This window comes from Anopheles darlingi, chromosome 3, assembly GCF_943734745.1.
Source record: "Anopheles darlingi chromosome 3, idAnoDarlMG_H_01, whole genome shotgun sequence".
Classification (NCBI taxonomy): domain Eukaryota; kingdom Metazoa; phylum Arthropoda; class Insecta; order Diptera; family Culicidae; genus Anopheles; species Anopheles darlingi.
Window position 1 is genome coordinate 50,367,340 of NC_064875.1, and position 22,821 is coordinate 50,390,160.

General features: G+C 50.1%; 1 protein-coding gene across 1 annotated transcript; it reads left to right on the forward strand.

Annotated features, from left to right (window-relative positions):
• The first annotated feature begins 1,307 nt into the window (after nt 1-1,307).
• LOC125955805 (T-box transcription factor TBX6-like) lies at nt 1,308-21,177 on the forward strand. The gene is given in 14 exon segments (XM_049687014.1): nt 1,308-1,363; nt 2,559-2,631; nt 5,413-5,533; nt 5,536-5,560; nt 6,228-6,304; nt 8,269-8,324; nt 11,585-11,626; nt 12,868-12,951; nt 15,620-15,673; nt 15,675-15,780; nt 16,934-17,111; nt 19,694-19,961; nt 20,077-20,214; nt 20,374-21,177. Coding segments are annotated over 14 exon segments (2,082 nt in total).
• The last annotated feature ends 1,644 nt before the right edge of the window (nt 21,178-22,821 follow it).

The following is a 22,821-nucleotide window of genomic DNA, read 5'->3' on the forward strand; positions in this document are numbered from 1 at the left end:
TCCAAAACGGGATCTTTCGTTGAATCGTTTGACCAACTCATCGACTGGCATTCGCCCACAATCCACGACTCAACGGCTGGTGTATGCGTATGCCGTGCTGAACGATGCCGATGTTTCCTGCGCCAGCTTCCAGCTGTGTGTCGAACGGAGGGAAGCTCGACCGGCACCGCGCACCGACCGACCCCAGGCTGGACCACACTAAACGAGATGATGATGATCACTTTATCTTGCTAAAAAGTTGTTAATACCATTTCACAACCCCAAACTTGACGCACGACCGCACGGTGGTAGTTGGGGCAGCGGCGGTGGAAAGAATGTTGGACACGGCGTACTGGGAGGGCTCAGCACCGGCACCAGCAACCCTCTGGCACAGAAAAAAGGGCCCTTGGTCGCTGGAGCGAGCGAGAATGGAACATTCCAGCAGACAGAGCAAGGATACAGAAGGCGCCTCCGGAGGCGACGACGACGACGATGGCCGTGGACGGGAGAAGCAACCAAAGGCCAACGATAATCGTGCCCAGCGGTGGTTGTTCGTGGTCGAGGAGGCAACAAACGCAACAACGTACGGACGTACAAATCGCCCTCGGAATCCTGGCGTCGTCGTCGTCGTCGTCGTCGTCGTCGACGGTCTCTGGTCTCGTTTTCGGGGTTTTGGGGCGACTCTTCTTGGTCGCGGACTTCTTTGTTTTTTCCATCCATCCCGAGACAGACGCCATGATCGCGCTCGTTAGAGGCATTCAAATTCTTGGGAAGTGCCCGGTTCTGAATCACCTTCGCCCAAGGATCCTGCTGTTGTTGCTGCTGCTGCTGCTGCTGCTGCTGCCGGGTGGCCGGGACCACCAACAATTCAATAACTCATTTCTTATACTCACGGAACCCTTTTTTTCTGGAGAAGAAAGGGAGACAGTGGAGTGGAGTCCCCCCGCTTTTCACCTCACCTTGACACCGTTAGGCCATACTGACGCCCATCTTAGGCGCGCGCGCGCACACGCCCTGATCAGAACGGCCCCTCTTTGATTGGAGTCTTCTCATCGCTGCGTTCAGTTTACGAGCTGCATGATTTTGAATGCGTCCGTCGACGTCGACGACGGCACACCACGTAGGTCATCCAGGCCGTTCTCAGGGATCAGGGCAATCAGGGCTCTCCCCTTGAGGGGGTGTTGGTCGCCCGGGTACGTATAATTATGCCCTGTAATATCTATATTCCTTCTCCGCTCGAACTTGAGATCCCGGACTTGCTATGACCGGAGGGCACGTAGTCAAACGAGAATGTGATTATGATTAGTGTTAATTGTGACAAGGGCACAATGCAGCACACACCTGCAGCACCATCGATCACGAAACGATCGGTCGAGCTGGTCAGGTCGAGCAACGAGGGGTCGAGCGAGAAAGTTTAGGTTCCTCCGTCAATGTTTCCCTTGAACTCGAATGGACGAGTCTATCCAGTTTGGCGGATTAGCGCTAGGGCTGCTACTGCTGGAGGGCAAATGGTTTTACCCAATACGTATATATATATTCACACAGGGATCGATTCCCAGAAATGACTCAACAAGTGGTCCCCCCCGGTCAGGTGAGGTTCTGGTGATCATTCACTTCTGCTACTGCAGGTTGTCTGCGCAATGAATGAAAGGTATTTCGCACCACGCACCAGCTCGTCGAGGTCTTCCGCGAAGTCATTAGGACGGGAAGAATGTTAAGTTAATGTCACACTTGCTGCCAGTCAGCTGTTGCTGCACACGTTGTGCAAGTATCCTAATGAGGTTGGTATTCCTCCATGGTCCATACCGTCAGGTCCGCTGGTCCGAAAAACTTGAAACGTTTTCAATTAGGTTGCTTCTGGGTGTTCTACGGACATGTTTATCGGGGTTTCTTTTTTTCGTCTTAAAAAACCAGGAGAGAACACGAAACAAGATTACGTAGTTTTGATCGTCTCCGTCGTTCTCTCCCGGGGCTTCCCGGGGACCCCTTTTTCGGTCTTAAACAAACATTGAGCGCACCACGGTGGGAATGCACCATTTTACGGCTTGTTAACGTTCGCTTAAATGGTGCATTAAAAGGGAAGGGCCCCCGGGGGGCGAGTGGAAATATATGTGATTCCTTCGACGACCCTTCGGGGCGAACATCCTGCGCTTTGGAGTCGATCCCTTTCGATTCAAGTTTTGCTCATTTTTCATTGCCCGACATCAGGAGATGGATCGGATGGTGAGTCCTTGTTGCTTCGGGCCTCGATCCAAGGATCCTGCCTGTTGGCCACACAGAGCATCACCATGTGCGGTGTTGCGGAACCATAATTGGATCAGTCCTATTGGATCCGAGACCCGCACCGCAGCACCGGTGACGGTGTGTAGGATAATTAAAATATTTTCAAAAACACATTCAACCCAAAACTGAAGCAGATTATTTATCACCAGCGTCCCTGTCAGCGCGCCTCAGTCTGTCAGATGGTGGTCTTGGCTAGGGAAAAAAGGGTCCAAAGCAGGGGTACGAAAAGGGGTTTGTGGATCGCCGGAGGTTTTCTTTTTTTGGGTGGGATAAATATTTGTAGATTATTAATAAAGCGACGCACTGGGCGGCAACAACGGTGATGGCGGCGATGGCGGCGACGAATCGAGTGGCGCCAGTCGACTCACGGTCCAGGCACATGATGGCTTTCGGTCACCGTTTAGAGAGCTTCCAGAGCTTCGGCGATCGATCTCGAAGCGATCGCTGCTTGATTAGGGCGCGAAGAAGGATCGCCGGACGTGGAGGTTATGATAACGAGCCAGAAAACGTCGGAGGATCGCGAGACGTGATCCTATCGAACTCCAGCGAGCATCTGGATATAGTGAGTGTGTGTGAGAGAGAGAGAGCGAGAGAGGTGGGTGCTGTTGGGGTGGATCCCCTTGGATTCCTCACTTCAGGATCGGTTCGTTTGCTGGTGATGGTGAATGTGGTAGGTAAGGTTTATCTGATCAGATCAGATGGACCTACTAGCCAGGCTCGACTCAAGGCCGATCAGGAGAGAAGAATAATGAAAAAATAAAACACCACAACCACTGGCACACACACACACACAAACACACACGCTCGATCGACGAAGGCGAGAATGGAATCCCTGTGTCTGTGCTGTGTGTCGTCTCGAACGGTTGCTGTTGCTGTTGCTGCCTGGTTTCACGACCATCGATTAGGATCTGCATAAGGGTGGCGCGGAAGAAGTGGTCAGTGGAGCGGAGAAGTGGCCACAGCAGTGAAGATATAATGAAGTAATTAAATTTGTAAACTCTCCGCCCGCGGGAGCTGTCCGGAGCGAAACGAAACGCAGATCGAGACGAGATCCTGCGACGTCGTCGTCGTCGCTGTCGTCATCTTGGAATGGCGTCGAATCCCCGAGGGGCCCATGGGGCGTCCCGGCGCGTCACGCACCCAGGCCGGACGTATGGCATGTTTTCGGATGGCTCCCCCTTCCCCCTTCAACCTCATCTCTCCCTCCCCTCTTTTGGGGCGAGAAAAACACACAAAATTATAACAAGAAACTAACAGCGAGCAGCAGCAGGAGAAGGAGAAGGAAAGACAAGAAAAGCAACAATTGACCCACCGCACGAGGCCGCGCGCGCCGCAGACCGCGATCGATTGGGAGTAGTAGTAGGAGCGATCTTCGATGGCGGCGGCGGTGGTGGTGGTGGTGGCGGATACCCGGTGCACGAATCGGGCACCGATTTTTGGGAGGTCTTCTCACAATCCTTTTTCCTCGCTGGCGTCGGTGTGGATCCCTCCCTCGGTGGTGGCTTCACGCGGCGCGATCGTACATTCGGACCCGGGGGTGGTTTCTGGTGTTCCTCCCCTGGTGGACCTGGCACTGGCTTTTCGCCGTTCCCGGAGGCCCGGTGTCGAGTCGTGAAGTTGCGCCGTTTGTTGTTGCTGTTGCTGTTGTTGCTGTAGTCAGTGTTTGTGTTTTACTTCCTTTCCGCGTTTCCACCTCTCTCTCGCTCTCACTCGTTCGTTTTTTGTCTTCGTTCCTTTCGATGTGGGGGCTGGATACCGGGGATTGGATTGCTATAAAATGGTGGATTTAGGCGGTGGGCGCAGCCATGTTTAAGCTTGGAATTGGGATGCTGCCAAAGGATTACTAGTTTCCATTTCTATCTATCCCGGAAGAATGACTTTGGAAATGAATTTGTATCCAGCTGTATCGATACAATGTGGTCTATATGCTTGTTTCAATGCTCGTGCGTTTTTAAATCATACAGGTGTATTTTTTATTTATAATCGCAGAGCTAAAGCATTCGATAGTTGTGAATATTTGTCTTTTCAAAAAGAAGTTTAAAGTTGCACAATGTAATTTTGAATAATTTCCAATCTAGGCTATTTATTTAGAAAATACTTTAAAAAGTATTGACATCTTATACGACAAACACAATAGTGATTTGCTTAGCGCTGGACTAGCATTAAGTTTGCCAATTATGTAGAGTATGTAAAAATATCAAAATACGTTGGTAATAATTCATAATAGTTGCATGGATAGCATTTGCTTTACTATTTAGTGTCATACATTTTAATTTTTAAAAACTAAAATTAAAGACTATAAATAAGCTGCTAACCAATTCGGCATGAATTTCCATTTTTTAACCCATGAAACAATTATCCCTTTTTAGTTGTTTCCCTTTAAACTTGAGATGCGCTGCGAAATGCTACCTTCTTTAAATGTAACAAATTTTCTGGTTATGAGCACTATTAGTTTGAATCACTTAGGGTGCATACTATTAGCCTGTTTGTACTGCCTATTGCGCTATCTTGGCATGGATATTAATGGAAAATTATTTGAAGCATACCGAACGTCTTAATTTAAATTGAATTTGAAAATTTAATTCACGGCAATGACTCCATGACAAGTGAAGCTCAATTGTAAAATTAAAAATGTGGTCCATTAAGAATCTAAACTAATAGTAATTTATGTTTTACAATATTTTCGATCGCTTGATTCTGCACGTCTGTTAATAAAACTCATACAGCGAAAGAATCATAATAATCGAACTGCCGATGTTTGACTTCGCTGGAAGCCACTCACCAGATGTATCGACAATTAATTTAGGAACGCACTGTTGTAGTTAGATACCCTGTTCTCATCCATTACTCTACTCAGTAATGTATCTGCATCAGCGCTACTTACCAGAACGAATGCATTAATTTTGTGGTTTTGCAAGAAGGCAAAGCTAAATCGGTCCCTCGCTACTTATTTCTCCCAAAACCTAATCGCCACAAGCAACAAGCAAGCATCTCAATTGCCACATCAATTGCTCACTAATCGAGCTGTTCTTACGGTGCCCGTCCCGTCCACTAACCTTGACGATCACCGCCCACCATTGCATTGATCTCTCGGAGCATAGCAAAAAGACTCGCGTATAATTTGCTTCTTTTCCTTCGGCCCGAGTTCAGGCGCCGAATTCACTGTCGAAAATGGTGGCCCTCTTCGACACACTGACCTTTGAACTGCCTCGTACTCGCGACCTCCCGATCGAAACGGGGTTTCGATCGCGCTTGAGCTCGCGCACCACCCAGTTGGGGCCATCGAAAGTGTCTGGTAGTACTGGACGGGGGGACCCACCTTACCCCCGGTGTGCCAATTGCACCGCGCGCATCATTCCATGCGATTTCGAAACGCTTGTGTACAAAACAAGTGAAGCGCCGGGGGTCCATTTGCCGAGTGGCCAGACATTAAACCACAACTGCCGCGATCGTCGGCTACCGTCGGGGCCGAAGGTTGGCTAAAGACACACTAACTCGGCACACCTGGTCCTCAGCTAACAAATCGATGACCTGAAGCAGGGGATCCGGATGAACGTTAATTCAGGCGGACGTAACCGATTTTGTCCCGTGGTCGTCCCCCGAATGACGACCGATTAGCTCACGCGTTTGACCTTCTCTAATACGCTCCCGTTTACCGAACGGTTGTTGCAATCGATGCCAGCGAACCTCGCTGCTTATTGAACCTCCTAGCCCCAGTAGCGCCATTTGCCTGGCACTTTATGTAACATGCTCCTGCTGCATTCCAGGTGCCAAATCCGGTAGCCAAACCCGGCCCCGGGGCTTGACACATTGACGCATGCGCGACTGCAGTTTGATGCCGATGTTAACGCGTTCTGTCAACGACCCAGCAGCGCTAACCTCACAAAACGCGCGCACAAAACGCGTACGTAAAGCGTGAAAATCGTGTGTCCATTTTGGGTCGTTTGCCTTGTTTACCATCCAAGTCAACCGCGCCGCGGCTGCACCAAGAACGACGCTGAGGACAGCGATGAGGACGTCACCGGGCAACACCTTTGCACCGGTGGCCCATTCACCGGCCAATTATCTCGCTCCGGTTGACACGCTCTGGCTAATTTCCCGATCCCGGTTCACCGGGGAGTACATTCCGGCGTCTCGTTGAAGGTGCCAAAAAACCGATTAACGCTGGCGAGCGGCGAACATCGGGAGCATCGGGAGCACATTCGAGGAAGGGGTTTGAGGGAGGGAGGGTTTGGGAATGCAGCCCCCTTGGCCCCGGGACACACGTGCTGTTTAGCGGTTAGCTGTGAAGGGTAAACAGCAAACGGAACGAATTGATGGTGCTAATTGTCCGATTGACCGAAGCGCGCTAACACGTCTTCTAAATGCAGCCTAAAGACTCCAAGCCAAGCTGTATCTGTTGTTGTGCGCGAATCTTAATGTTGTAATAAGCTCTGCGGTGCACTGGGAGCAACCATCGAACCCACTGAACCCGGTCGGATCGGTTAATTGGCTTTATTAAGCATCAAGATAAGTGTTGTTGCTGATGCCGGTGCTGATGCTAATGCTTCTAACGGTGATCCTCGCTTTCCTGCGATCGGTTAATGACTGCCGATTGGCGAATAGGTCAATCAACACCTTCGCATTCGTGTTCGGTTCGGTCAACCTACCAACCAACCAACCGTTTTCTCGGCATCTCCGGGATGCGCAATTGATTCATCACCCCATCAACCGAATGACAGCCCGAGTGACAGCGCGTGAAAACCATCGAGACCATTAATTCACCTCACCCTCATCGTAATCGTCGTGCCAGGTGCCAGGTACCAGATATAAAATGGTTTCTCGAATCCTTGCTTCTCCGACACGACGATCGCAACCTGAAATGAGAAAGGTTTTTTGGGGGTTCTCTGCTATGGATTGAACCATGAAATGGTTGTATGCGATCGCTTCGGTGTTGAGAGAGGTGTTGAGATGAGTTGAGACGTTGCTAGCATTAAACAAAAAGTCGCATATTGTCTCTCTCTCGGTCTCCATCTCTCCTCTTCTCTCTCTGTATATCGATGAGTTTGATCGAGATTGGGGGTCCACAACGCGAGGCACAATGAGATGGAAATGTTTTATCCACCTCCCTGAAAAAAAAAAGATGCTTTACCAAGCAGTTCTGTGGCCGCATGCGTGTGTGTGTGTGTGTGTGTGCCTCTGGCGCTGTTGTGATCGTATTGATTTGAGCAATAAAAACAGCCATAAATTTCTCTCTATCCACCGATAATTAGCTACGAACCACAGGACGTCCGTCCTGTGGGGATTTTTGGTGTAGCGTTTTTTTTTTTGTTTTTTTTTGGGTTTTGGTCCGATCCCACTCGGGTCCGGCTCGGCAGGACCACAATCACGACCACCAGTGGGAAAACGCTCCCCCTCCCAACGAATCCGAGTCGTCACAAAACAATTAGTACGAGAAGTCGTCGAAGTCGGAATCGAAGTCGGAGTCCGAGGACCGGCGCATGTCGTTCTGGGCCGGCTCAAGGTCCCGTGAGCGCGCGCGCGCCCGGGTTTATGATGTGTGAGATGCTCGATCCCAGGGGTCACGGTAAGGACACTGCTGCGCATGCCGAAATGCAGGCGCATCGCGCCAGACCGGATACCGGGACGGCATCACATCACAGGAACGGACATCGTCATCGTCGTCGTCGCCGAGTGCAGGATGGAAAGTTGTTAAAACGCTTGCCAAATTTTGTTTGCCATAAATAATGTATTAATTAGCAGCGTGTTCTGTGTGCGCACGATCTGGCGGCGGGATGGTGGCGGGATGGTGGCGGGATGGTGGCGGGGTTTCAATCCAATCGCGCCCCGATCGCCGACACGGTTTTTCGAGTTTCAAGGTGAACGGAGCGAGCCCGCAGGTTAGGAGACGAGATCAGACGCAGACGGATTTATTTGCATTTTGCGGACCTCCGCATCCCCTTCTCAGGCCGACCAACTAATTTACGTGCCGCGCCGCGCATTTATGATTCCGCGCGCGGAGAAAAGCTTCAACAGCGACCACAACGACGGCGACTACGACGACTGCGAGGACGGACTCGAACGTTTTAATCACTTCTAGCGGTGAATAATTTATTGGATCCATCAATTTACAAGATGCGCTCCTAGCCATCTGGCTAGGTCGGTCGGTCGGTCGGAACGCACCCGGACCAGGACAGAACCTCCGGACAGTGGAAGGAGCAGAAAGGGGATGACCGGTGGTCTGGGTGCCGATTTTATGGCTTAACAATTTCGTTAACATTTCATCCACGAGCGTCCCGAACGGCGAGGGGTTCGCCTTTATCGTGGGGTTTGGCGTCCGGGGTCCCCCCCCAAAAACCCCGAAACCGGTGTGCGGTCTGCCTTGATTTTTGTCCCAGGGGGGGAGGTTTGTACCCCACTCGTGCCCGTGTGTGTGTGTGTGATTAAGGGGGGCAATCTGATCGTCCGGTGGACCTCCGGCGTCGAACTTTATGTTTGGCACCACCGGAGGCGGCCCCTCCGGTGCGGTCCCTCAAAAGTGCAAGTGCCAAAGTGGGTTCCGGGGAGGGTCGAGACGTTGAGAGACATGAAACGGAAACCGACCGACGTTGGTGGTGGTGGTGGTGACCAGGAGGAGACGGTGTGTTGAAAACACGTAACACTGGGTCTGGCGGACCCCAACATTCAACTCTATTTTGGCTTTCCGGACACACGCGATTCGGGCCGGTGGTCCTGGGCCCACCCATCCTAGGTCCTAGGTGTCGGCCGTGTGTGTGTGTGACATGGACATGGGTGAGAAATCGAAATGAAGAAATCAAACAAAAGCGCGAACGCGCACGTCCAACGTGTGAGCGAGGTGCCAAAGGAGTGAAGGTGTTTGGGGGGCAGGGGGAGTGCTCGTATCAGGGGGACCCCCCCCCCCCTCTCTGGTGGGATGGTTTTTCGTGAGGGTGAATATTCGATATTTGCTTTTGGAATAACGTGCTAACCTTATTTTACTTTCGTTCTTGTGTAGGTCTTTGGCAAAGGTTGCTGTGATTTGAATCCACTGTGCAAAACAATTAGTTGGAAACATTCCCAAGAGCAGAAGTTGCGCTGGATCGATAGAGCGTTTCCTTTTCTTTAGAGAAGTGCTTTTGTAGTAACATAGGATATGGAAAACCGGATTAAACATTTCATCATAAATATTCATAAGTTCATGAAGCAATAAATCAATAATTGAACATTGTACGTTAATCGGTTCTAGTGAGGTTCTGTCACGTGAGCTACGTGCTAATAGTTAATGCAACCAGTCACAGCCAATTATGATGTAAATCGATTTGAAACTGTCAAAACTATTCGAATTAAAATCATAAATGAATAACATTCATTACATCGAACAAATTTATACGGATACGGATACGGTAGTCAGGTAGGACCACTAGAGAGCATGATGAAAATAATTGACCCATTTGGCATTTTGGGCTATTTAAAATTTGCAAAACTACCGCAACTGCAACAATATGCACGAAACATATAATTTATGACGGTTCCTTTAACGGTTCTTCGTTGTGAGACGGCATAGATATCGCGGCTTGCCCCTTTTTCATTCAATTTGTATTGCCACGCCAGCAGAATTGGTCTTTTTATTTGAATTTCTACAAGTCCGGCTATGGACTAATCGCTAGAAATTGTTATGTTCATGTTTCAAATGTGCTTCAGCTACCGTGACTATAACGAATGAATGTTCAAATACTTATTCAAGAGTATTGAAAATGCTAGAGAATAAAGAACAGCCCAATATATGCTACGTGGCCTTTTAAAGAGATGTTTCTCTTTTATATGAACTTCCTAGCTTGATAATCATTTTTTTTTTCATATTACCTAATCGACATTTTATTCCAATCTCTGTCTTGTTCTATATGTTGTAGAGAAAAAATAAAGCATTAAACAACGGTATCTGTAAGCTGCGATAGTCCATGATTAGCCTCGAACGCTAGTAGAAGTTTGGAAGATTTTTTAATGCCTTTTACTAACGCTAGGTAGCTGCTTCTCGATTCGACTTCGAACCAGCACTTTGATTCATTTGAAACAAAAGTAAAAAAAATGTACAGTTCGATCATGCATGCCTTGTCTGCCCAATCCGTCCTTCCGCACCGTGATGAAAAACATACCGATCGATTAATCGAAACACTTTCTTAGCACTACCATGCGTTAGCGTTAGCGCTCGCACTCGTGGCCCCCAAAACACCACACCAACACCGGTCCCTAATCGATCCGTCATTTCCGGTTGGTCCCGGGCATTCTCGCGTTCTCGCTAGTTTCGCGAGCGTGGCACGTGCCACGTACGCGTATAGCGGTGTGCAAGTAGCACCCATTTCTAGCATTACCATTAGAACGGGGCCCTGCTCTGTACCGGACCCTTTAGCGGCCGGTTTCGTTAGCTCCCGTTCTTAAAAGCCTTCGATTAGCGCGCCCGTTAGAAAGGAAACCAATCGCGCCACGCCACTGCGCTAAATGCGTATCAAATGGTGTGGCCAGCGAAGGCGAAGAGCGGATAGTTCACGCTAAACGATCTCAATCGATCGATCGATCAGCGATCGGTGGTCGGTTTCGAGTGTGAGGTCAAGCCGTAAGTTTTGGGACGCAAGAAGGGGGAACTGTAGCAGGGGGCTGTAGCACCGTTTACCGAACGTCAGAAAGTGCTCGTGAACCTTGCAATTGGAATTAGAACACACAGCATGGGGGATACGAGGTACAACGGGTTAGGGGTCGATCTCGATCGAGGGAGTTCAGCGGCAGAATGCAATCTACCTACCGGATGCCATCGCTTAGCGCGTCCACCGAAGGTCCCGGTTCTGGGGGACGTAAATGAACCATAAACGATGATCGCTGGCCCCTTAAAACCGTTTCGTCCTCTTTTCACGAAATGTTCTAAATGTTGTCGGCGATCGTGGAACGGATCGTGGAAAGTAGAACCGACACCGTTACCGCCCGGTTCTCGGTCTTCGCTGCTAACTGTTTCCTGTTGACTGTTGCAACAACAACAATCAGTGAACAATAATCAGTGAACAGTTCGATCTGGTTATTTGGTTAATTATGACAGATTGTTCGTGTGTGGATCGGGATTGTCCCAGTTCCAACAATTATCCAACATATTTAATTGCCAGAAATCCATCACCATCAGCATTCGCTCTCAAGAGCACATTACGCTACGCGGGATGCGTTCCAGATTCCGGCTAGGAAATCCCGAAGATAGAGGATACACCGTCAAAAAGAAAAAGGAAAACACCAGTAGCGACCGGTAAGGCGGAAAAGGAACACGACATTGTCACCAAACCGTGTCCGCATTTGTCACCACCAGCAGCAGGCATGCTCGTCCTTCGAATCGTCCCAATGTCCCCGCGTCGGCAATTATCACATGCCGGGCATGGGGTTGCGTCTGCTCGCTCTTCCCATCAAAACGAAGAAGAAAAGTAAAGAAAGAAAGAAAAAAAAGGGAAATCTCCGCCTCCGACAAAGCGTACCAGAACCACCGCACCAACCAGAAGCCAACAGGGACGACCAAAAAGGCCGAAGGACGGAAGGGACTTCGGATAAGTTGCGTTGGGGATCCGCTTCCCTTTCCCTTTTGGGTGTCTCGTGTTCTGTGGCGCACCGTCCCGGACGACAGCGACCTTCGACATCCTCCGCTGGTATAAAGTGGCGCCTAAAAAGCCATAAACTATACCAAGGCGCACCAGAACCAGACGACGTCGTCGGCACAGCAGCACGGAAATGGATGCTCAAGATAGATGCAGCCTTACGAGGGGGGATGCGGTTTGTAGCTCGAGATTTAATGGCTGATAAGATGTACGGTACGGGGATGAAACGCCCGCGGTCGAAGGATTACCGTTTGCCGGTGTAATGAGTTTATTTCGCTCGCGGCCATCGGGGTTGATTGCATCAAAAAATGAGTTTTTCGTGAGAGCAATGCAAGGTCTAGGGGGTACTAGAACTGGATGTACTGTTGGTCTATAATGGTCAACTACAATGTATAGCGCGATCTTACATCCTTCTAGAATAGAATTCGCTCGAAGCATCATCGCTACATCATCACTGTGCAAGGAAGGAAGGTGGGGTTCTGGGCGATCCTAATGATGTTTGTTTTACTCGCCTTCAACCTGAATTCGGTTTCGCGATCGGCGTACCTGCGTCAAGGACTTTCGAGACCAACTGCGAGGACAACGTCGAGAGTCTTGAGAAGTGATCCACTTTCTCTGCGATGGTCTGCGATGGACGTAATTTACCACGACGACCATCGTGCGGTCCGGCTAATGCTAATGGCAAAGGTCCTGTGGGACCTGTGGAAGCGACACTCGACGGCGAAACGTTCTGCGTTTACCTCAGTGCCCTGGAGAGAAGTGTCCTCCTATGCCCTAAAAGCTGCAGAACGCAAGCGTCCAGCGAGCAGGTGACAATTGGGATTAAAACAAATCCAACCCCTCTAACGACGTACTCACTCCGGGCGAGACTGCGACGACGACGACCATGATGTCTAACCTCTGTGCACCTCTGCAGCGCTCTGCAGCACGTGGATCGGTACCCCCGATACCGAAGAAGAAGAAGGTGTAATTGTTTTATTGCCTTGGTACTTGAGATTTTGAGACGCTCGACCCGATCGCCTGCAGGTGGAGGCGGCAGGTGCGAGCATCGCATCGGCGCTTCTACTACTACCCGCTCTACCCTCCCGTGCGGTCAGACCCTTGGAGTGGTTTGGTGCCGGGTACCGATGGCGATGAATCGAGTACAGGCTGGGAAAATCCCCATTCAAACGAAAGTTGGAGGCTGGGATTTCCAGGACCGGCGATCAATGTGGGCACAATGGCAGCGAGGCTATTGTTCGGGAGCGACATATTGCCCGCCCACCCGCGTGGGCAGCATTTGCTTATGCTGCTCGCGGTAAAGCGTTGCGGTGTGACGATGGACGACGTGCCGGTGCCGGACGCGGGTAGTCCGTTGGTTCAGGGTGTGAAGCCAACCTGCTAGTACGGGACGATGTGTGAGGTAATGGTTAGAGCACTTACCCCGTAGAACGACGTCCAAGAAGGACTTGTTTATCCTGGTTTTCATGATAACTGCATATCAAGGGGACATGATCATGATACGAAGTGAAGCTAAAACAGCTTTTGCACTCCAATATTCAGGGCTCTAATGTTGTGTTCTTTTTACTGTTCATAGTGACTATTGTTTTCCTTGTTCTCTCCTCAAATTATGCTTCTATCGCCCCTTCTGGAAATATTACTAAAGAGAGCTAGCCAACTCGCAATAATAAAAAATGCATTATGTTTAAATAACTACGCAACTTGGAAAATAGGAGATTTTAAACATATTGACAACATCACTCGGAAAATCACATTGCTTTATATTGGATACTATTACAGGAGCAGGAAAATATTGTATGATCCCTTTGAGGCTTATCGTAGTATTAAATATTGCATTTATTGTACTTTTTTTTACAGAAATCTACCCAAATCCGTGATCTCCTTGATTACGATTTATCCTTTTAATTGCAGATAGCTCAGCAAAGAAAAACTGAAAAAAGACATTTTTGATAGTTTTGCCATTAGACAGCGGAATAGTCAATTTAATTGAAATTGAATTAACTTCGGCCGCCGTCTACAAAACCAATTGAACTTGAGCAAACGTTTACCTGAACAGTCATCAAATGCCCCAGATATGTTCAATAGAATTAATATATTTGCAGGTAAATCATGCAGGTATGTTTAGTTGTTAGAATAAAGGATAAGTTATCGATCAACCTTTGCTGTAATCAGATTCAAATGCAGATCCTCAGTCTAAGTTATAAGGTGATTGCACCTTAATCAAAAGCAATGAATTGTCATTAGCACATTTACACGCTATTTAACTAAGATAATACATTAAAAGCTACAATACCAAACCAATCAAACATCTTCTGCTGTTTACAGTAACTGTAGTGGAATCGAGAAAAGAATTTTCATTCCAAAAATTATGCGTTACTAAAATTCTGTAAATAGAAGATATAATTTTTGTCTTATAACAATAAATTCAAATAATTATTTACATAAAAAATCATAACTCCATGTCATAATCGCATCCATGCAATGACATTCTTTCAATACATTTTTATCGTATTCCTCCACACATTCTGCTCACGTTTGCGGCACGCACTTCACTTACAACAGTCTGTAAGCTTCTTAGGCTTGTAGTCGCGCATCAATTTTATATACACCCCGACATGGAACGAACCCTTTGCATTGGTTTGGATTCCTCCACCGTACGATCCGCGGCATTACAATGCACCTTACACACGCCGCATGCCGCGACCGTGACGCGTGATTGTCGCAGGTTGTAATCGTGCGATCGATGCACGATTACATAAAAGTGTAATTCATCATAATCAAATCCAATCCGCGGTCATCGCGCGGTTCGCGGCTCATCCGTGCACGGCCCGCCAGCGGCCCAGAGAGGGTGCACTCCCCCCCCCCCCCCCCCAACAATCACGCCATTACATTTCTATGGATTGGATTGGCGGAATTGGTAACGCCGAAGGGACATCGCGATGCGGTGAGGGTGAGGAAAATGCATCGTGATCCTGTTTGGTTTTCGTTGAGAGTGTGTGCGTGGAATGGAAAAGAAAAACCGGACCGTGAGTAGGAGGAGCCTAGCCACGGCGATGCACATTAATCATGCGCGATGTTGCTGCTGCTGCCGCTGCTGCTATCCTCCTGCCTAACCAACCGACCAACCAACCAACCGAACAACCAACCAAAACCGAGCCGAAGACCACTTTTCGCCGTTTATCTTTTTTCCATTTTCATCCTTCTTTCGCTGTTTTGCTTCTCGTTCCATCTCGCACCGCACTTGCGGCCTCTGTCTCCTTCTTTCTCACTGTCTTCTCGCACTGTCCTCTCGAGCAGGTTCCGCGACAGGCGGCTCGATGCCGAGCAGGTCGATGTTTGTTTTGAGCCAAACCAGTTACCGAACAAACCTGCCAGCGTACGGTTGTGCTTCTGCGTGCTTCATCCGTAGTAGCCTTTTCAGTTGATGGTACCACAGAAGCCATTTCGTTTCGATAGAGAGTGCTTGCTGCGTACGTGTGACAGCATACAATTCAAATAGTGACACCGAAAAAGATCGCGCTGTAAGTGTGAGGATCGTGTGACGTGAATTCAACACCTCAGTCAAGGCTTGCTAGACTTTGCCAGCTCGAACAGTTTACATCGAGTTTCATAACCTCGTTTTTCGAGACGGAAGTGGAAGACTTACGAGTGCACTTTACCGGGACTTTGCCGAGTGTGTTTGTGTTTGTTGGTGTGTGTTGCAGTGCAGTTTTTAACGCTGCATCAAAAGTGCATGTGCAAAGAAGTATTACAAGTGTCGGAGCTGGGTGACAGATAGACAGAAACGGACAGTTACAGTTACAACGCGCTGACAACACGATGACGGCCGATCTGATGGATTTACGAATGCACCATCATCTAGCCCTACAGACGGAGTTCTACCGTCACCAGATGCACCAGATGCAACGCTTGCCAGGTAAGATGGACGCACCATTAGCAATGCTTGATGTAATATCTTTGAAGCTTAGAAAAAGGGTTTAGTATTGCATGCAGATCACCATTTTGAAAATGCCTCTTGCTCAAACTACCGACGGCATTTGCAGTCTTGCTCTCCATCGGTATGCAACCACCACAACATTCAACAATGTACGTCGATTACGTGTTACGGTTGGATACGAATTTCCTCCGTTTCGACGAACGGCGAATTCACACATTCTGCCGACGGAGTTTGATCGATAATAAGGGAGCGATAGCGAGACAGAGAGAGAGAGAGCACTCCCGGTGCTTTATAGCCAGAAAAGAGGTGGAGCACTGCAAGTGGTTGGGTGGTTGAAGGTGGAAGATTAGATTTTCATTTATGCATCCTTATCGCACCGCAAGTGTGAACGGCAATTTGTTTTAATTACCCGCAACACTTGGCATAACAACAACAACAACAACGCAACAACACGCTGCCGAGTTTGATCGCGAGGTAGCAATTGAGTTGAATTAAATTATGCTGACTCGAGAAGTACATGTTTTATGTGTTTTTGGGAAGATTCAATGTTCCACTTCTGTTGTACGCGTGCTCTCTCTCTCTCTTTTTCATTCTCTCTATCTATCTGTGTCTGTCTCTCTTGTTCACACTTTCCCGACTCCCCGATGCAGCATAACAAGCGCACCGAATCGGGAAAATAATGACGTAAATATCATAATCATTAGCACCCCGGCGCGGAACAGAAAAACGGGGGTGCCCAGCCAACCGAGAGACACGTATAGAGAGAGCGAGCGAGAGAGAAAGGTCTTCATTTCTCGCCCCCTCACGCATCATGCATTCCCTCGAAATAATTGTTTTCCCGGCTCGAGTCGAGTCGAGTCGAGAGGGAAGCAAACAACAACAAATCAAACTGTGAAATGAGTCAGTTAGCACGCAAGACCGCGCGAGACCCTCGCGGGATGGACGGGACGGGTGGCCACCACCACCACCCCCTCCCCCTCCTCCCCTTCATCCCTTCCTTCTTTCCTTTTCGGAAAGGCTTCAAAGCATTCCTTTTCGTAACACACACAAAAAACCCACACACACACACCTTCGAGCTCGAGAAAGAAACTAATTGTCTCTGGCCCCGGCCTCCGCTGTTCCTCCTTTTCAGATCCATACCCGGCGATGCTACCGGTACCGGCACCACCACCGGCGGCGGCAGCCCGTCCCCTGATGATGCCACCCCGCTACAACACCCTCCCGGAGGTGGACGTCAAGCTGCAGAACCGCGATCTTTGGAGCCAGTTCGCCAAGATCGGCACCGAGATGATCATCACCAAGAGTGGCCGGTAAGTACACACACACACGAGCATGCACGCGCATGCACGCACATTATATGCACACTCCTTCTCGGTCGCTCTTTGTTCCTCTCTCTCTCTCTCTTTGGCACGCAACATACTCCCCGTTGCTGGTGTGGCGCCAACTTTTACAACCGTCCGAACCGCCGGTCGATCCCGGCGATCCTTTTTGTGTCTCTCAAGGAGTCGCCGCCGCCGCCACTGCCTCCGCTGCCACCGCTCGCTCTTGCTCTGTCTGGCTCTTGCCTGGCATTGGGCTGTGGGCTGTCGTGTAAGGGACAATAATCATAATTCTTGGTTGTGCCTTTCCTTGCGCGTCCTTCCGGTCATTCCGGGGCTCTCTCCAGACGTTGCACCAGCAGCAGCAGCAGGGTAGCCCAAAAGTCGATCTCGATCATCATTGTCAGTGGGCCAGGGGGTCTCCAGAGGGAGAAGGAGTGAGTCCCGGCCCATAAGCAAGATCTACATCCATCCCATTCTTCACACTTCTTCGCCCAGCGGCCGTTCCGTTCCGTAGCGTTTGGCGAACGTTAGCGAACGGCCACCGGATCGGCAGTTTTTTTTTTTCGTTCCCTTCTTTTTATGGTCCAGCAGGGCCATTTCGTACTGCATCGTTTTTTGTTGTTGCTGTTGCTGTTGTTGTGTTTTGTTTTAGCACAACCATAAAACCTCCGCCACCCCGGGCCCGGGCGATCCTCGCCATCGCATTGCCGGTGTCGCCGAAGGGTTCTGTTTGCATTTATGTTTTCATTTTAGCGGCAGCGGCTGCTGAGGACGAAGCCGGAGCTTTTGCGTTTGCAGAGTTTGAGAGAGAGAGAGAGAGAGGTAGAATGAGAGTGAGCGAGAGAGCATGGTCTGGGCATGGTCGACGTCGCGGACGTTCTTGCGGACGGGATCTTACGCAGGATCTGCTGCTGGTGCCTGGCGCTGACGCTGGCGCCAATTATTTGGTTTGGTTTTTCGCTGGTTTCTCTGGGGCCCTGCGGGGACGGCGCCTGGTTTCGGAGCTATTTTCTTCCTCCCGGTCCTCTTTGCTTTTTCCTCCATGAGACCACGAGGCCAGTCGATCGAGGAATTGAAATTTATGTTGTGATGCTTCGAGATCATAAATGGAGGGATCCATTTATTGGATGGATTATCACGCTCAAGGATTACACTTTTCCCCCCGTAGTTGTTAGACACTTTCCCCTCTTTTGCGATCACGTTATTGACGGTTGACTATTGTTACCAAAAAAACCAACCAAAAAAAAATATGGCGGACGAATCGAGGAAAAAACAAATGTCATTGAGGGTCCTAGGCGATGTCATAATTAAACATAAAACCGCGCCGGAATAGCACGAAAAAAAAAACACACACAACCGTGAACGCAATCAGCTTATCGGCGATCAGTTCTGCGAACAACGACAACAACCGAGGCTGAAAGTGGTGGTCCTCGCAGGTGCTGTTGTTGATGCTCAGCTCTTCGTTCGTTCATTGTGTTGCTAAACACACCGCCAACAGCAAACGACGACGACGACGACGACAACGACGTGGAGGACAACGAAAACGAAGTGTTTATTGTCCAGCTGGCCAGCGGGGAGCCGGTCGCTCGATCGATCGTTCGACCAGGGGTTATGGCGCCTATGAACCCACCTCTCGCATCCGATTATGATCCGTTTCACACGATCATCACCGCGCCGATCATCATCATCATCAGCATGCGAGCGAGCGATCGAGCGAGATGCGAGTGCCGTGCGGTGCGAAGTGATCTGGTTGATCGTGAGCGCGGCGCTGATTTATTCTCGATCGATGCCGCTGCTGCTCCTGCTGGTGGCTGTCTAGAAGAAGCGTTCTATTGTTGGCCCGCATCGAGCACGGTTTGAAATCGAAATCGAGATCAACCCCAAGAGAGAGAGAGAGAGAGAACAAAGCGAAGAGTGAGCGAGGAAGAGAGAGACTCGAATTTAAAGCCGAATTTCGGTTTTACGATCACTCACAAATCATAAAAGCTCGTAAAGGCCGCTCGTTTTGGGCGGCGCTGAGGGGGAGAGGGGGGAGGGGAGGACCACGGGATCATCGGTGTTTCAATCGAGGCATCGAGACGGCAGATGGACCGTCGCTTCGCGCATCGACCGTGTGGTTATCCCGGTTTTTTTTTGTGCGGGGGGAAGATTTTAGGAAATGGGTGGAAAGGGGTGCTCCGAGGGGGTGACTCGTAAAATTTAATTAAGCAAAACACACTTCCCCATTGTGGCGGCATCGCGGAGGATCGCGAGGAGACAGACAGAGAGGCAGAGAGAGAGAGAGAGAGAGAGAGAGAGAGAGAGAGAGAGAGAGAGAGAGAGAGATGACATTGGATGGTCCACGGGTCCTCAGTAACGACTGAGCTAAATTGGTTATTCGAGCGTCATAAACCGGACCCAGAAATGAAGAGAACTTTCAAAGGAAAGGGGTGGTGGAGGGGGAGGGGGGGAAGGGGTGCTAAGCAACGTAGCAACCGGCCTTGGGACTTCGGCCTCGCTGCTGCTGCTCAAAAGCGTCACTAATGCTTGATTCTTCTTTTTTCTCGATTCTCTCTTCTCGAACCAAATAGACGAATGTTCCCGTCGATGCGCCTGTCGGTGAATGGGCTGGAGGCCGAGGAGAACTACTTTATCCTGCTCGAGATGGTCCCGATCAGTGACTGTCGGTTCAAGTTCAGCGGCTCCCAGTGGGTACCGGCCGGTGGTGCGGAACCGCAGAGCCCCCAGCGCATCTACTTCCACCCGGATGGGCCGGCCCTCGGTACCCACTGGACTTCGCAGCCGATCGTCTTCAACAAGGTGAAGCTCACCAACAACACGCTCGACAGTAATGGCCACGTAAGTCCATCGGCCAGACTAGCTCCAGATTCCGATTAGTGAAGGTCCTTTATTGAAGATCGATAACTTATCTCGCTTTTGCGCTCTGTTCTGTTCTGTTCCTTAACATTCACAGATCGTCCTCACGAGTATGCACAAGTACCAGCCAAGGATTCACGTCATCAAGGCGTCCGATGCCGCACAGATCCCGTGGGCACCGCAGCAGGCCTTTACCTTTCCCGAGACCGAGTTCGTGGCCGTCACTGCCTATCAGGTTGGTTTCCCTTGAAACTTGTCTGTTTTCCATATTTTTCTGAACAGGATCTTCTTCGTCTAGTGCTTCTCGCCAGCTAGACATCCGGTAGCTTGATCGCGATCTAACACACTTTCTTCATTTTTGCGCTCTCCCTCTCTCTCTCTCTCTGACTAACAGAACGATCGCATCACGAAGCTCAAGATCGACAACAATCCGTTTGCGAAGGGCTTCCGGGAGACGGGCCAGTCGCGGTGCAAGCGCAAGGCCGGTCTGCTACTGTCCTCGCCCGACTCCGGCCACGGTTCCGGTCGCAGTTCGGAGGAGGACGACGAATCCGATGGCCACGACGGGTCGACCGGACGGAGTCCGGATGCGAAGCGAGCACGGACGAGCAGTCTGGCCGGTTCGCTTTCGTCCCTCGACGATAGTGAGCTGTCGGTGAGTGATGGTGCCTCGGTGAGCAGTGGTACCAGCTCACCGGTGGTCGTGGACGATTTCGGTGCCTCGCCGATACCGCCCCGCCATGGCCCGATTCCGCGTGCCTTCTATCCATCCGCCGGACTGTCACTTTTCGCTCCCCATCATCCGCATCCGCATCATCATCATGTACCACATCCGCATCCGGCGTTGCTAGCAGGAGGAGCTGGCATGGCTGCTCCCAGTACCTGGATGGAGCTTATGTTCCCCTTTGCTGGTCGGCCAACCGCCGGCCTCCCGAATGGACCGGGACTCGAGCAAAGCGCTCTGGTACAGGCGGCCCACCAGCTTCAACAGTTCGCTCGTCGAGAGTTTCTGCCGAGTTTGGGCGGAGAGGCCGGGCTCCGGGAACACCAGCAACGTGTTGGCAGTGCTGCCAGCTCACCGAAACACGACGACAATGGCAGCAGCAGCAGCAGTCCGATCGCCGTCAAGAAGCAACCAACCCATCAGCAGCACCAGCTACCCTTCAGCATCTCGGCCATTCTTGGCCACTCGGGATAAGTAAGGTGCGTCTGGCAGGACGTGGAGGTGTCGGACGTAGTGGTGTGAATGATCTACACAAACATGCCGCTCGCTCACGCCCCTCCCCGCGGGTGCCAGCCAGCCAGCCAGCCTCCCGGAGCCACGCGAGATGATGATCGAGATCCGTGATGGCGTGAGGTGAGTGACGAGAGGTGAACGGTGACGTGTGAACGGTGACGGTGACGTTGGTTCATGGCGCGGCCCAATGGCGGCCCTTGGATGCGACGCTTGCTCGGATCCGGCAAACAGAACGCCAACAACGATGAACGATGGTGATGACGACGACGGTGATGACGGTTGTAGTTGTTGGAGGGTGAGACTTCATCTCTAAATGACTGAGCAAATGGTGTGTTGTGGCCGCCGCCAGTCGCCGTTGATGTTTACCAATCTAGAGGGAGGGCAGAGGGACTCTTCCTCGCACCGTGGACAGATCGTTCCATTGTTGTCGTGATCCCGAAAGGTCGTGGTTTGGGGAAAGGAACTTGTGGTGATGGTGGTGGTGGTGGTTGCGTTGTTCGGAGGTGTAGAAGCAGAACGGAAGAACGGCAACAAAACGCCTTCAAGATGGACACGGATACACATACACACACACACGCATACAGGTACAGAGTGTAGACAACACAAACAAACGCACGCGGGACAAATATTAGAGTAATATTGTCCAACACGCGGGCAACAACATGTTGATCAAGTTAAAAGCCATATACAGACGGCCTCCCCCCCCTTCCCCGTCTTATTCATACAATGTGCAATGTCCGGATGGCTTCTCGGTCTGGCCTGGCCGCACCATCTTGAATGCGTCTGGTAGCACTGCGATGCTTACAGCTTCATCGTGGTGCCGGATTGTTGTTTAATTTTTAGAGAAGCAAAGAAAAATCTCCCAATCAGCGAATGTAGAATATCCTGGGGGGTGAGGATCCTATTAGTTGATAGCTTTGCAGTGGATTAAAATAGGATAGCCGCAGGACTCAGGTACTCAGGGACTCGATTGGATTGGTGCCAGTGACATGTTTTAGTGTTACGCGGTTTGCCGTACTCCGGAGATCGATGGAATTGGGTGGGGGAACACGGAACAAAGATTAATTTATTTAGCGAGCGAGTGTGTGTGTGTGGCGTTGGTAGTAGAGTAGAGCGCGTACTGTGTCACGCCACGTCGGTACATATCTGTTTTTGTTTGTAAACTGTACTTGATAGTCTTGTAGGGATCCTTAGCGTTTAGTGTTAGTAATATACTGGAATGTTTTATCTCATTACGTGTTAAGAAGTGTCGAACGGAGGTCGAACAACACAAAACGAAAATAAAGAAATGAATGTTTGAAATGAAATCCTACTTGACTTGACTTGACTTGATGATCTTCCGAAATGTGATGAAAGCGTGCTGTTCTCCAGCGCGAAATGATCCTCAACCTATTTGTCCAAAAATGAAAAGTTACAGCAACGGCTCCTCGCCAGCAAATCCGAAAGTACAAGTTCGTCTGGATCGTCACCGTCACCGATGATGATGATGATGATCGCTGGATCCAAACATCCAAAAACACCGACGATCGGTCAGAGCTTCTCGGTGGTCCACCACACACAAGGTCCAGGAGTGGATGAAGGTATCGTATCTTACGTACCGCGAAC